This window comes from Vipera ursinii (genome assembly GCF_947247035.1).
Source record: "Vipera ursinii genome assembly, chromosome: Z".
NCBI classification, from domain to species: domain Eukaryota; kingdom Metazoa; phylum Chordata; class Lepidosauria; order Squamata; family Viperidae; genus Vipera; species Vipera ursinii.
This window is the reverse complement of record NC_139517.1, coordinates 46,531,942-46,547,448: the sequence shown is the minus strand read 5'-3', so window position 1 is coordinate 46,547,448 and position 15,507 is coordinate 46,531,942. Positions and strand designations below refer to the sequence as shown.

General features: G+C 42.0%; 1 protein-coding gene across 1 annotated transcript in view; it reads left to right on the top strand.

Annotated features, from left to right (window-relative positions):
• The window catches only part of TANC2 (tetratricopeptide repeat, ankyrin repeat and coiled-coil containing 2), a 370,144-nt gene that overhangs the window by 249,908 nt on the left and 104,729 nt on the right, over window positions 1-15,507 (top strand). The window contains exon 9 of the mRNA XM_083378993.1: window positions 2,081-2,206. Coding sequence (XP_083235119.1) covers window positions 2,081-2,206 — 126 coding nt within the window. The remainder of the gene's footprint in view (window positions 1-2,080; window positions 2,207-15,507) is intronic.

Below are 15,507 nucleotides of genomic sequence, written 5' to 3'. Positions count from 1 at the left end.
TATTATGATTGGATGATGCTTTTGTATGTCATTACCCAAAGAAAAATCACTATATTGAGAAATTTACTCAGGTTGGGAAGTGCTATGTTAGAGGTTAACAAAATTTTGAAATGATTTTTGGCACCTGCTCATTTAAACTTTTCTCTCATTATTTCAACATGGGAACATTGGATGAGTTTATGGAATCAGAAACTGAAATATAAATGGAAATTCTCTTTAGTTTTAGAGAAGCATGCTCAATTTTTCCATTAGGTAGCTCTCGTTAATGTAATTAATAACATATTAATAATTGTTTATATATTGTTTAATACAAGTAATCTTTGACGTGATTACAGGTGGTACCAGAACTTTTATAGCTAGGAATGCAGCTGTTAAGTGACTTGTGCCCCATAGGCACCCTTGACACGAATGATGTAGAAGTGGCCTTGCCCACCCAATAGCCCATACTGACTCCAGCCACGCCCACTCAGTAGGCTGTGCCCACCCTGGCCACACCCACCCGGTCCCCCAAGGGCAACTGCAATGCTGATGTGGCCCTCAATGAAATTGAGTTTGACACCACTGATTACAGAGAGACAGTCCTCTTTCTGTTTCATCCAAAGAAAGCCCTCTAAACAAGCAGGCGAAAGACTGGCTACACCTCTGTGGCCAGCCGTTAGCTGCTGACAACCCAAGAACAAAAGCTTCAATTAGCACATTGTAAAGAGCATGCTTGGAACTGGGTGAGAATATTGATCCTTTCTTTACTATTTTACAACTGAATTTCTTGGGAAGGGCTCCCAAGAAGCTAAAAACCTCCGGATGTGAACGGAAGTGGCATTTTAAATTTTTTATGGAGGACAGAAATACACAATACTAAAATGAAAGTTATACAAAGCTACAGTTTTGATAAATTTGAGAACTGAGGTAATTGTTAAGATTTTCTCTTTGAAAAAAAATCATTGAGGTGAAATATAAGAAAGTGGAGTATGACTATGTCAGATCTTTCTAAAATCAACAATGATCTCCTTTGTTTTATTAACATTCAAAACCAGGTTATTTTACTGCATCAGTCCACAAAAGCCTTCACCTCTTCCCTATAAGAATCTTCATTATCATCCTGGATAGGACCCACCACTGCCGTGTCATCTGCATACTTCACAATATGATTTGTAGCAGACTTAGCACAGCAATCATGGGTCAACAGTATCAGACTCAAAACACAGTCCTGTGCGGAATCCGTACTCAAAAAGATGGAACTGGAAACTTTTCTTCCAACTCGAACAACATGGCCACTTATCCAACCTCCCATCTATATGCAGATTCATGACCATCTCAAATAAGGCCAATGGCCTTTGTATCATCTGCAAACGTCAGAACTTTTAACAGAGGGTTCTCTTGAAGTGAATTATTGGTAAACACAGAAAAGAGCAACAGACAGAGCACCCAGCCCTGAGGGGCATCTGTATTAACTACCTATTAGATGTGATTTTCCCTAGCCTCAACTGTTGCTTCCTATCTGTCAAAAAGCTGATTATCCAGCTACAAGTATGAGCAGGTATAATGAGCAAATACGTGCAGTGAGTGGTCATAAATCAAAGACTACCTGTACTGATGGAATGTAATCAGGGCTACAGTAAAATGTTATAGTAAGCATTAAATGTTACCTTTAAAATACTAAGCATATCTGAGCTTTGAAAAATGGAGCAAAAATGGAGCAAAATGTATTCAAATTTAGTTCCTATTTATTATCTATGTTAATGTTTTCTTTAATAAATTGGTATTTTTTTCTGGAGAAAGGTATTAAAACAGAATGTTTAAAATTTTTGATTTAAGATCACAAACAGCTTCCTTTTTTGCTTTTCTTCAGTTATTATTTGACTAGATTTTAATTCTCTGATTTTAAATATTTGTCTCGAATGAATATAAATGTTTTAAGCAAAATAAAGTGAGCCTGTAATTTACAAAATTTTACAAATATGAGTTGCATAATTAGAGCTATATTCAAAATAAAGGCAATATGTAGTATCAGATTTAAGAGGCTTAATTTATATTTTATATAATGTATTTATGAATATATCTGATTATTTTTTCTGGACAGCCACCAGCTCAGCCCACTTGGAAGATCTAGCTTACTTAGATGAACAGAGGCATGCTCCTCTGCGAACATCTCTCAGGATGCCTCGTCAGAGTATGGCTGGTACTCGCACACAACAGGATCTAAGAGGTAAAGATCATGTGATTCATGTATATTAAAGCTTTTATCAACTTCTTTACCAATACAGATTTTTTAAAAATTCTTTTTGAAAATACAGGTAACCCTTGAGCTTTGAGTGTTCGCTTAGTGCTTGTTCAAAGTTACGTGATAGGTGCCCCCTAGTCTTTATGAAAAACTCCCAAAATTATGAATGTTGTAGCACCACAGTAGGTGTTCACCCAATTCCACCACCCCTGGTCCCCATAACTGCTTCCCCCTCCCATTATGCCACACCGGACTCACCTTGCAAAAATAATCTTTGCCACTGTTTTCCCTCTGCTGTTTTGAGGGAGAGGAGAGTCAATGGAAACTCCTGTGTATTGTAATATTGCACGAGTTCAGGCACCCATACTCTTTCGCAGAGAATGGGTGTCTGAACTCTTGTGAGATCATGGACCTCAGAAACTTTGATATTTGGGGCAAAATGTGTTTGGGATACCTGTCTCCTGCTCGCCTTCTCAACTCCTTTCCGCCACTACCAGAACACTTTTTAACCAGAGGGAGACCTTGGGGAGATTGGAAGCTCCTTCTGACTGCATATGGAGTGTTTGGAAATGGAGCATTTCAAAGCACCCCATTTGCAGCCAAACGGAGCTTCCAGCATCCCCGAAGTCTCTGTATGGCTAAAAAGTGTTTGAGCACCTATGAGTGCTTTGAAACGCTCTGTTTCATTCCTTTTCAATTACTAGCTCCCCCCCATGGCCTTCCTTATCCTGAGATACCTCATGTGCACTTAACAAACTGTGCATTCGCCCACGCATTCAATTAGCAAATGAGTGGGTGAAAGCAGGGAGTGATCTTGTTCAAGTTACGAGATTCACTCCCATGCATTCTTGAGTTGGGAATGGAATGGGCAGGCTCCATTACATTCGTAACTCAGGGACTACCTGTTTGCTCTTCCACTGTGTAGCAGCAATCTCTTCACCAAATCTGTCTTAATAAATACTGAAAATTGAATTTAGCATCCTTAATATAAAACATAACCACTATTATAGATCCACTGTCCAGGAGGCATTTGGGAAAGAAATGGGATTGAATTACGTCTAAGATATATGTGCCATATGGGAAAAGGAAGTTATGGGGTTTGTTCTTCTTTATATACAGTACATGATTTTAAATCCCATTACTTAGCAAATTGAAAGTGGTTCAGAGTCTTCAGATTAGCATGACAAGAAATGTGAGTAAATAAAAGCATAATAAATAGTAAGCAGGATACTGAAGTGGAGATAGTGAGGCTGAAGGGTGAAATGGAATCCTTCAGACTCTAACTCACAGCTTCTATGACTTGATTTCCAATTTCCTTTGCTCCTTTCTGAGCTAGAACTAAAACAGTGGTGGGATTCAAATATGTGAACAACTGGTTCTCTGCGTGGATGCTGCTTCTAGAAGTCCATTCTGGGCCTGGGCAACAAAAATTAGCTACCAGTTCTGCCGAAGTGGGGTGAACCGGCTGAATCCCACCACTGAACTAAAAGAATGTAAAACCATGTTAGGGTTAGGACTAGGTTGGGGCAGTATTTTTTTTAGAGACACAACTACTACTTGTTCTGAGATGAGAGAATATTCCTGTTCTGCAGGGAGATTCCTAGAAGAATTAATCCTTGGTAAGCCTTTCTAGTAGAGTAAGATTTTTATGATTTGTTGCAGTCAACCAGACTGGGTTTGGTATTTTTGTCTACCTATTGAATCTTTTCCAAAGACATGGGATAGGCAGATCTTGATATTTAATGACGTTACAAATATTGTCAGAAGATGGAAGCTGTTCTGAGTAAAGTTCCTTTTGCAATTGACTGATGGTGAATTTGTCAGTACTGATGATGTTCAAGTGATGCTCCAGTTGTTTTGGGATTGCACCCAAGGCCCCTATTACTATTGGGTACTACCTTTGTTTGCTTTTGGTGGAATCATTCTATTTCTTTGTATTTTGTTATCTTCTTCAGTTCTTTCTCTTCTATTTTGCTGGTTCCAGGTACTGCCATATCCACTATCCAGACATTTTTGTATTTTTCATCACCAATTGTTAAGGTTGGGGTAATATGTGGCAGGTCCATAGGCGGCACTTACTGTTTTTGTATGCATTTGTTCTTAAGACTTGGTCTTGTGCAACCAGCCTTGGTCTCTTTCTTCAACTTTCCTGCTTTTAGCCATTGTCAGGTCTTATTATCTACTTTCCCTGTTATTTTTTAATGTACTCACCATGTAGTGCTTTGTCTTACCATGCCTCCATTCTGTTCTTCATTTGGTCTTTCTTGTGGGCCAGTTTGGTCTCCCCAGTAGTCAGTAAGCCTTCCTAGTATACTAACTTCAATGTATCTTCTTCACTGTCCTATCAGATATTCTTCCTAAGCACTTTTTTTATCTTCAGCTATCTGATTTACTTGCAACATTCCACACCCACCTATTCGCCTTGGTAGGTAGAGACTGTCACTATTGCTACAAGGATGAAGGGCATGATTCATTGTCATTATTTTTCTGGTCTTCCTATCAATTGCTTTTAGTTCAGCTTGAGTCCATTCCACTATTTCAACTGTAAGTCTAATGACTGGATTGCCCAGGTGTTGATCGCCTTGATGGTATTGCCTCCATTGAGTTTGGACTTCAAAATCTTCTTCACTTTCTTGATGCATTCACCTCTAATCTTTTTCTTGACTACAGTGTACTTGATCTTTTCAGATAAGCTGACAGGTATTTGTAGTAACCATCTTCATCCAGACTCTTAATGTTATTTTCATGGTGGGCTTCGTGACAGTTCTTCTTTCCTCCTTTCAGGACCTGTGCGAATGACCTTGCTTCCCACAGGATCACTCTGTATTTAGTCTAGCAATCCTTTTGGTTTCTTCCACCCCTTCCTCCCAACCTGTGTGGCAACTGAGAACAACAAAGATGGCTTCAGCCAGGATCATTTCAGAAGTTGACAGTTGGACTCCCCTAAGGAGAAAGAAGTTCCTGGAAAATAATCATAGATACATATTAATGTTTTACTAATTTTCTACTCTATTGCCTGGAGTTTCCCTAGGCTTTTGGGGGCGTCTATCATGAAATTTCTGTATTGATCTATCAGCCTTTACATCTCTACTCCTTACCCAGGTAGCCTCTGACAAAGGATAATCTTTCTATTGAACTACTAGGTACTGTAATTTCCCTTTATATAATCTAGAATTGAGAATCCATTTTATTTCATAATGGATATCACCCTCTGTCATAATAGGACCTGGAGCTATTCAGAGTACTGGCTTCAACGTCGATTCTATAACTGGTTTCAACAAACTGCAATGAAAAACAGGATTATCTTCTCCAACAGTCATGGGAGTTTTAGCTCCACTATGACGGGGTTTATGGTTTTTACAATGGGGAAAGGACCAATGAATTTAGGTCCCAGTTTTTTACATGGCAGTTTTAATCTTAGGTATTTGGTTGAGAGATAGAGTTTCGCTCTTATATGAAATGGTTTCTGGGTAGACCACCTCTTATCTGCTTGCTCTTTTTGAATCTTTGTTGCTTTGGCTAAGGCACGTTTCACATTTGCCCACGTTGCAAGCTTACCCACTTGGTCAATTTTTGTGAGCAGGGGGGTTCTTAGGCATATTCAGGCATGGGAACAAATTCCCTGCCAGGAGTATTTTAAAAGGAGTAAGTCCAGTACTGATGTGTACAGTATTGTTGTATGCCACTTCAGCAAAAGGCAGAGGTCTGCCCAGTTAGTTTGCGGATAGTTAACATAGCATCTCAGGTATTGTTCCATCATTGCATTCGCTCATTCAACAGCTCCATTCATATTTGCATGAAAAGATGAGGTGAGTCTCTGGGTGGATCTGATCACAGCTCCATTCGTACACGGAAAAGCTGAGCTGAGTCCCTGGGTAGATCTGATCAGTTTCACAAACTCCCTCCAGAATTTTGCTGTGAACTGACCTCCTCAGTCTAATATAATTCTTCTTGGTGCTCCGTGGAGTCAGTAGATATGTTTTAAATGTAGCTTTGCCAGTTTCTGGGTGGAAGGGAGACCCGAACAGGCTATAAAATGAGCCTGCTTTGAGAAAAGGTCAATAACAGTCCAAATTACTGTATTTCCACTATTTTCAGGGAACTCTACAATGAAGTCCATTGCGATTTCCTTCCATGGCTGGGATGGATCTGCTACATATTGTAACAGCCCAGGAGGCTCCCGAAGTCTTCTTTTCTTAGCTTCACAGATTACACAGCTCATAATATAGCTTTCAATGTCCTTTTTCATCCCTGGCCTTACCAATTATAAAGTCTTTAAAAACCCAAAGTGACCGGCTTGCTTGGCATCATGTCTGTTGCAGGGCTTGGATCCTGAGCGTGCTAGGAGGATATACCTTCATCTCTATATGTCAACGTTTGTCTGTTGTCTCTGAACCAGGGGTCAGCTTTCAGTTCGGCTTTAATTTTCTGGGTCAAGCTGATGTCAGGACTGGTGGATTGCTTTCACATTTGGTGTCTAATGGTCACTTGACAGTCCTTTTGTGGTGAAGGAATATTGACCACTTCATCACGATTGTTCTTGTACTGTGGCATTCTGGATAAAGTGTCAGCTAGGAAATTCTTTCCTCCAGGAATGTACTTTAAAGAGAAGTTGAAACAGTTGAAATATTGTGCCCATTGAAACTGCTTGGGAGATAATTTCCACAGGGTTCTAAGTGCCTCAAGGTTTTTATGGTCAGTCAACACTTCAGATGGTATCTTATTCCCCTCTAGGAAATGATGCCAGGTTAGCAATGCCCATAGAACAGCAAACACTTCCTTCTCTTATACAGCCCATTGCCGCTCTGTATTGGTGAGTTTTCTGGAAGTGTATGTGCATGGTTGTAGATCTCCCTTGCTGTTTTTTGAAGAATTGCACCCACCACAAGAACACTAGCATCTGCTTGGATGATAAACTGTTCCTCAAGGTTAGGGTGTTTGAGGACTGGCTCTCCTGCGAACAACCTTTTAAGTTGTTTGAAAGCTTCTTGGTATTCCACAGTTCATCTTAAAGGTTGATGAAGTTTTGTCCCCCCCTTTGCCCTTTTTAACGGTTCAATAATTGGTAGGGCTATTTTTGTAACTAAATCATATCCCTGATGAATATACAGTAGAGGTGACAAATAGATTTAAGGAATTAGATCTGATAGACAGAGCGCCTGAAGAACTATGGATGGAGGATTGCAACATTGTACAAGAGGTAGCAACTAAAATCATCCCAAAGAAAAAGAAATGCAAGAAAGCAAAATGGCTGTCTGAGGAAGCTTTGCAATAGCTGAGGAAAGAAGGGAAGCGAAAGGCAAGGGAGAAAAAGAAACATATTTCCAAATGAGTGCAGAATTCCAGAGAATAGCTACAAGAGATAAGAATGCCTTCTTAAATGAACAGTGCAAGGAAATAGAAGAAAACAATAGAATAGGTGAACCAGAGATCTCTTCAAGAAAATTGGAGAGATGAAGGGAACGTTTCGTGTAAAAATGGGCATGATAAAGGACCAAAATGGCAGGGACCTAACAGAGGCAGAAGAGATTAAGAAGAGGTGGCAAAATTACACAGAAGAACTATACAAGAATGAACTTAATGTCCCTGATAACCGGAGTGAGGTGGTCACTGACCTCGAGCCAGACATCCTAGAAGGTGAAGTGAAGTGGGCCTTAGGAAAGCTGAGCAACAACAAAGCTAGTGGAGGTGACAGTATTCCAGCTGAGCTATTCAAAATCTTAAAAGACAATGCAGTAAAAGTGCTACACTCAATTTGCCAGCAAATTTAGAAAACTCAACAGGATTGGAAAAGATCAGTTTACATTCCAATTCCAAAGAAAGGCAGTGCTAGTAAAGTTATGGTTAAACTCCTACAAGCTAGACTCCAGCAGTATGTGGATCGAGAACTACCAGAAGTACAGGCAGAATTTCAAAGAAACAGAGGAACTGCCAACATACGCTGGATCATGGAGAAAGCTAGGGAGTTCCAGAAAAACATCTACTTCTGCTTCATTGACTATACTAAAGCATTTGATTGTGTGGATCACAACAAACTCTGCCAAGTTCTTAAAGAGATGGTAGTACCAGACCATCTTATTTGTCTCTTAAGAACCTATATGCGGGTCAAGAAGCAAGAGTGAGAATTGGACACAGAACCACTGTCTGGCAAGGCTGTATACTGTTGCCCTGCCTATTTAACTTATATGTAGAGCACATCATGAGAAAGGCAGGGCTAGATGAATCAAAAGTTGGAATTAAGATTGCCGGGAGAAATATCGACAACCTAAGATATGCAGATGATACCACTCTAATGGCAGAAAGTGAAGAGGAACTAAAGAGCCTCTTGTTGCGGATGAAGAAGGAGAGTGTAAAAGTTGGCTTGAAACTTAACATTAAGAAAACCAAGATCATGGCATCCTGCCCTCTCAATTCCTGGCAAATAGATGGGGAAGAAATGGAGGTAGTGACAGATTTTATTTTCCTCGGTTCTAAGATCACCGCAGACGGGGACTGCAGCCAAGAAATTAAAAGACGCTTGCTCCTGGGGAGGAAAGCCATGGCAAATCTAGACAGCACATTAAAAAGCAGAGACATCACCCTGTCAACAAAAGTGTGTATAGTCAAAGCCATGGTTTTCCCAGTTGCAATGTATGGCTGTGAAAGTTGGACCATAAGAAAGGCTGAGTGCCAAAGAATTGAGGCCTTTGAACTATAGTGCTGGGGAAGACTCCTGTGAGTCCCTTGGATTGCAAGGTGATCAAACCGATCAGTCCTAGAGGAGATCAACCCTGACTGCTCTTTAGAAGGCCAGATCCTGAAGTTCAAACTCAAATACTTTGGCCACCTAATGAGAAGGAAGGACACACTGGAGAAGAACCTAATGCTGGGAAAGATTGAGGGCAAGAGAAGAAGGGGACGACAGAGAATGAGGTGGCTGGATGGAGTCACTGAAGCAGTAGGCGTGAGCTTAAATGGACTCCAGAAGATGGTAGAGGACAGGAAGGCCTGGAGGAATGTTGTCCATGGGGTCATGATGGGTCAGACACGACTTTGCAACTAACAACATTTTTGCAAGAGAGGGGATAAATTGCCAGTAAAAGTTAGCAAATCCCAAAAAGCTCTGTAGTTGTTTTTGAGTCTGAGGAGGTTGCCATTCCAGAAAGGCTTTAACTTTCTCTGGGCCCATCTCCACCCCGTTGTTTGAGATTCAGTACCCTAGGAAGTCCAGGTGGGTTTGGTGGAACTCACATTTAGATAGTTTAGTGCAAAGGTTTGCCTTTAATAATTTTTTGAGCACTTCGCAATCCAATTTGACACGTTCCTCTATCGTTTCTGTAAAGATGAGGATGTCTAAGGTAATCTAAGACACCTTTGTATAGGTCAGACATGTCAAACACAAGGCCCGCGGGCCGGATCCGGTCCATGAAGTGGTTTCATGTGGCCTGCGAAGCCATCCTGGAAACAGTGAGGGAACGGCCTCCACTGCCTTGGCCCTGGCCCAGAGACCCTCCTTCTGCCAGAGACCCTCAGATCTGTCCCACTCCTGCCCAGGCCCCCATAGGCACCCTTGATGTGAATGATGTAGAGCTGGCCACGCCCACCCATTAGGCCATACACAGTCTAGCCACGCCCACCCAGTAGACCACGCCCACCCAGGCCACACCCACCCGGCCCCCTGAGGGCAACCGCAATGCTGATGCAGCCCTCAATGAAATTGAATTTGACACCCCTGGTATAGGTGTTCAAGTAACATCTCATTTATCAATTGCATAAACATGGCAGGAGCCTCCTGGAGGCCAAATGACCTCACGTTGAATTGGAAACTCCCCAGCGGGCAATTAAAGGTGGTTTTCCATTCATCTCCTTCCTTAATTCTTACTTGGTAGTAAGCTTCCCACAGGTCCAGCTTAGTGAAAATGTTTCCCTTAGCCAGGTGAGCTAACATGTCTTTCATAAGGGGGAGTGGATACATGTTTTCCATGCTGATAGCGTTTAAGCCTTTCAACACAATCTCAATGTTCCCTCTTTCTTCTCTTTGAATAGCACAGGGGCAGCCACCCATGATTTAGCTGGCTGGATGAAACCCCTAGCCAAGTTTTTGTCAATGTATTCTCTTAGTTCGTTCATCTCCCTGGGGGTCATGGATTACCTTTTTGGCTTAGGGAGTTTTGCTTCTGGCAAGATCTCAGTGGCTCACTGAGGGGGAAGTATATCACACTCCTCCTCACTGAACACCTCAGCCAGATCTCGGTATTCCTTGGGAATGAGTTGGATCCCTGATAATTGCTCTGATGTGACTTTTAAAGGCTCATTTGGCCCATTTTCTAATTCAGTGGAGTTGGCTTTCCTCTCCTGACCATTATGAGTAGGTGGAAGAGGTTCTCATGGTTCTCACCTCGTTTTCCCACAATATGGTAGGGCATCACTTATCAAGCCAGCCCAGCCCCACAATTATGGTTTCGTTCACAAACCAGATAATTTCCCAATATTGTCCCATTTCCAGTTGCACCGGTTCATGTAGGTGCATTGCAGGTGATCCTCCAATTAAAGACCCATCGATCTGCTCAGACTTCATTGTTTGACTCGGATACCCACTTTAAGCAGGTTGGGAGATTGATAGGTATCAGGTGCAGCTTGAATCTATTAGGACTTCTATTTCTGCCTGGACCCCATTTTTAGGCACTATGAGTTTAAGAGGAATGGCAAAGGGAGCTTTGGCTTGACTTACTATTGGATCATTCTTGTCTTCGTCATCGCTGTCATAGGAGGCTGGTAGTTGATTGCATTCAACCGGAGTTCTCTCATCTGTGTGTGGGGGGGAGGAGATCTCAACGGCTTAGTTCTGATGTACACAGCTTAATTTCTCTCAACCTCTCTTTTGAGGCTTCCTCAGCTTAGTTGTGGTGGTAGGGGTGCTTTTCAGCTGGAGAGCCAGCGCTAGGCATTCAGCAACTCGATGTCCTTTTTGGCAGCACCTGAAGCATTTGATAGGAGGGCCAATAGGAGCTGTGGGAGAGCTGGCTACTGAAGCTGATTCTGAACGTCCGAAATGGCACCTTTCCTACCTTCACCTTGGCTTCATTTTGGGAACGCTGGGCTTCTTGTAGCACTTAAGTTCAATATCCAATATCACTGCCATCCAGTACCACTTGCAGATTTGCTCAGGAATTCCCCTGTAGGTGCATGCCTGAAACAGGTCATAGTCCAAGCCTTCCTTAAGGCAATGGATTTGCAATCGCTCCGGCCACTGTCTTATTCTGCCTGCAACCCTTCGGAACTGTTAAACAAACTCCTTTGCTGCTAGTCAGCCTCTCCATGTTAGGTTGCATATCTCCACTTTGACTTGCAGAGCCTGGGACTTGTCTTCAAAGTAGACCACAACCTACTACTTGATAAGAAAAAAAATGTGGGTTAGACAGCATCACGACCAGATGGATTCGTAGCTAGCTGTTCTGTCCCAGCCTTCGTGAGTCCTTGTTGTGCTCACAAAGAGAAACCCCTCTTCCAAGAAACAGGCAGGAACCACAAGAAAAACCAATCCCTTTTATTCTCACCTGAGTCAATGTCCAAGGCAAACAAACACAGTCCACAGAACCTTGATCCTCAACACGAACGGTTGCCTTCAGCAACCAGCACCTCCCACACCTTCCCTTTTATAATTCAGGCAAGGCGTGGCTTCCTTTGCCTTTGGAGCCAACCCATTCCATTCCTCTGTCCCACTCGCTTCTCCTGCCTGCACATTCGTGCATCCAGGATTTGTCTCAGCTGTTCTTCATCACTGTCCAACTCCCAGCACAGCTGTGTCTCAGCCCGAGCATGATTAGAGGGGCCAGGCTCCTTGTCTGACTGTAAGTCTTGGAGCTCCTCAGAGCCTTCCTCTGACTCTAATGTCACTCCAAGCCCCTCCTCCTCATCTGAGTCCTCAGTCTCAACTGCCAGATCCACTGGCTGGCGAGAAATCATAACGTTGGCTGACCAGCCATACTCAGCATGCGGTCGTCAATGGAACTGTATCTACATGGAGGGAAGTGTGCAGTGGGGTTCCCCAGGGCTCTGTTCTGGGCCCAGTGCTCTTCCACATCTTCATCAATGATTTGGATGAGGGGATAGATGGGGAACTCATCAGATTTGCAGACGACAACAAGCTGGCAGGAATAGCCAACATTCCAGAAGATAGGCTTAAGATACAGAAGGATCTTGACAGACTTGAACATTGGACGCTATCTAACAAAATGAAATTCAATGGTGAAAAAAGTAAGGTTTTACATTTAGGCAAGAAAAAACAAGTGCACAGGTATATTATAGGTGATACCTTGCTCAATAATAGCAACTGTGAGAGGGATCTTGGAGTCCTAGTGGACAATCACTTAAATATGAGCCAGCAGTGTGCTGCAGCTGCCAAAAAAGCCAACACACTGCTAGGCTGCATTAACAGAGGGAGAGAAACAAGATCATCTGAATACCACTTTACAATGCCTTGGTAAGGCCACACTTGCAATATTGCATCCAGTTTTGGTCACCACGATGTTGAGACTCTAGAAAGAGTACAGAGAAGAGGAACAAAGATGATTAGGGGACTAGAGGCTAAAACATATAAAGAACAGTTGTTGTAATTGGGTATCAAGCTATTCTCCAAAGTACCTGAAGGCAAGACAAGAAGCAACGGATGGAAAGTAACCAAAGAGAGAAGCAACCTAGAACTAAGGAGACATTTTTTGACAGTTAGAACAATTAATCAGTGGAGCAACCTGCCTCCAGAAGCTGTGAATGCTCCAACACTGGAAGTTTTTAAGAACAGACTGGACAGCCATTTGTCTGAAATGGTATAGGGTTTCTGGCCTGAGCAGGGGGTTGGACTAGATGACCTCCAAGGTCCCTTCCAACATCATCATTAAATAACAACAACAACAACAACAACAACAACAACAACAACAACAACAACAATAATAATAATAATAATAATAATAATAATAATAATAATAATAATAATAATAGTAATAATAATAATATCTGGCACTTAGTTCTTCCAGAAAAAGATCTATGTTCCCTAGTTCTGGTGCATCCTCATTGTGAAGACTGGTCATTCACTCTGCAGCCTCCCCTTCTAGGTTAGCTACCACTGCGTTCATCATCATCCTCTCATCAGGGTAGGCAGGAGCATAGCGGTCTAGATGAACCCACACGTGGTTCATGAAAAAGACAGCTTATCTGGATCCCTGTCGAGTGTGGTTCTGATTGGCAGTGGGTCTGCACAGGGTGGAGGTGCCAACCATGGCGCTAGTACTGGGGCCGTGACTGAGGTTGCGCTCATCTCTGGAATCCTCTTGACTGCCCTACTGGGTTCGTGGCTTGCTGTTGGTTCCAAGGCTTCGTCTGGGACCTGGGCTCTATGCTGCTGCTGGTCTGGGTGGTGGACAATCCGCATTGGGTCATGATGACTGGACTTGGGCTCCAACGTGCAAGGAGCAGTTGACTCATCTTAACTTAGGCTCCAGCTGACACCTCATACCTCGCAATTAGGGTCACTTCTCTGATTTCCATTCGGTCGAACTTCTCCTTCAGTCTTTCAACCGAGTGCCCATAAACTGCTATCAGGTATTTCCATTCCCCTGACTCATCCCATCCCGCTGGTATTCAAACCCAAACTTCTGGCAAAGCTTCCAATGTATGATTTTGGCAACAGATCATGTAGTTAATCAGTCTGTGAGATTTTGCTGCAGCCACTGATAAGGTGATCCACTGTTTAATCTTTCTCATTGCATAAGCAAATTTGCTGCTGTTACTGACGTTGAATTTTTGTTTTCATGGAATTGGTCTGCAAAGCTTGTTGGGCAGCCAAAATGAAGCCTTCAATTTCTTTTTTGAGCACCCCTGATCTCAACCAGCTGCCTGTTAGCTTTGTATCTACCTTTCCTTCAGTGTCCTTCAGGTATTAACTGTTTATAGGCTTCTTTTTCCAGTTAGAAACTCAATGCTGAATTGTTTCTTTTGATATTCTGCTTTCAATTTTGTTGTTTTCAAGAGGTTTCCCTTGTTCACCTACTTCATTAGAGAATCTTTTGCTTTTTTAATGTAGTCATTTAAAGCGTGTTTTTCCTCTTCCACATTTTGTTTTACCAGTAAGAATTATCTGCCACCCTGAGATCTTTATCATCATCATCATCAAGTATTGCATTCATGTTTTATTGACTTTTAATGTTTGTAAGTTGCCCAATTTCCTCTAGGTGAGATTGGCAGACAAAGTTCAAACAAACAAATCAATAAACAAATAAAATAGTTCACATATATTTTAAACTATAGAAATAGTCTTGAACAAGCATAACCAAGATTACAGCTTAGCACAACTATGTAATCCTTAGTCAAAATTCTTTTCTGTCTCTCTTGTAGAGCAGAATGTCTTGTCTTTTTTTCTTAAACAACTCCATCTACTGTGTTGCAAATCAGTAGTCCTAGTCTAAACTCTAAACTCTTAGTCCCTTTTACATCAATAACTTATTTCTAGCTATCTATATTTATATGCCACTCCAATTGACAAGTGATTCTAAGTGATTTACATATCCTTCTTTGATAATATGGTAAAAAGTTATGTGCATTTGCCGCAGCCCTGATCAACCCCCAACATGTGCACATGCATGCACGCGCGCGCACACACACACACAAACACACACTCTCCAGGTTCTCTTGTCTCATCCATGTATGGTTTGTTCCAGAAGCAGATTTATGATTAGATGGTTCTAGTTCCACATCATTGTTAATTGGAATGATGTCCAAGCTGGCATGACTCTCCTCATTCATGTCACTTTCATATTTTCAGGTAGGCAGGTGAAGCACTAGGGGATTTTTCTTTGCTGAAGGACCCCTATTGGTAAGGTCAGGAAGAAGGAGTAAGAGAAACTGGAGAAGTACCAGGGCCTAAAGAAGCAACTGGAGAGAATGGGGAACATAAAGACCAAAGTGTTCCCAGTGATGGTGGAAGCACTTGGAGCTGTGAATGTTAAGCTGGAAGATTGGATTCAACAGATCCCAGGAACAATATTAGAGCTGTGTGCCCAAAAGAGCGCAACACAGAACCCTCAGTTTCCTAGACTTCTGATAAGAGACCCAAGACTGAGATGCATATCATCCATAAGGGTGAGAAGGGATTTATATATAAAAACATTACACTAGTAATAATCAATACAAATAAAGAAGTTACTTCTAATCTTTATCACAAATTTGGTAGCTATTCATCCCCTGTAAAGTTACAAACATATCTGTTCTCTCCATAACCCATTCCTTATCCATAAGCAAATCAACTTTTAAAA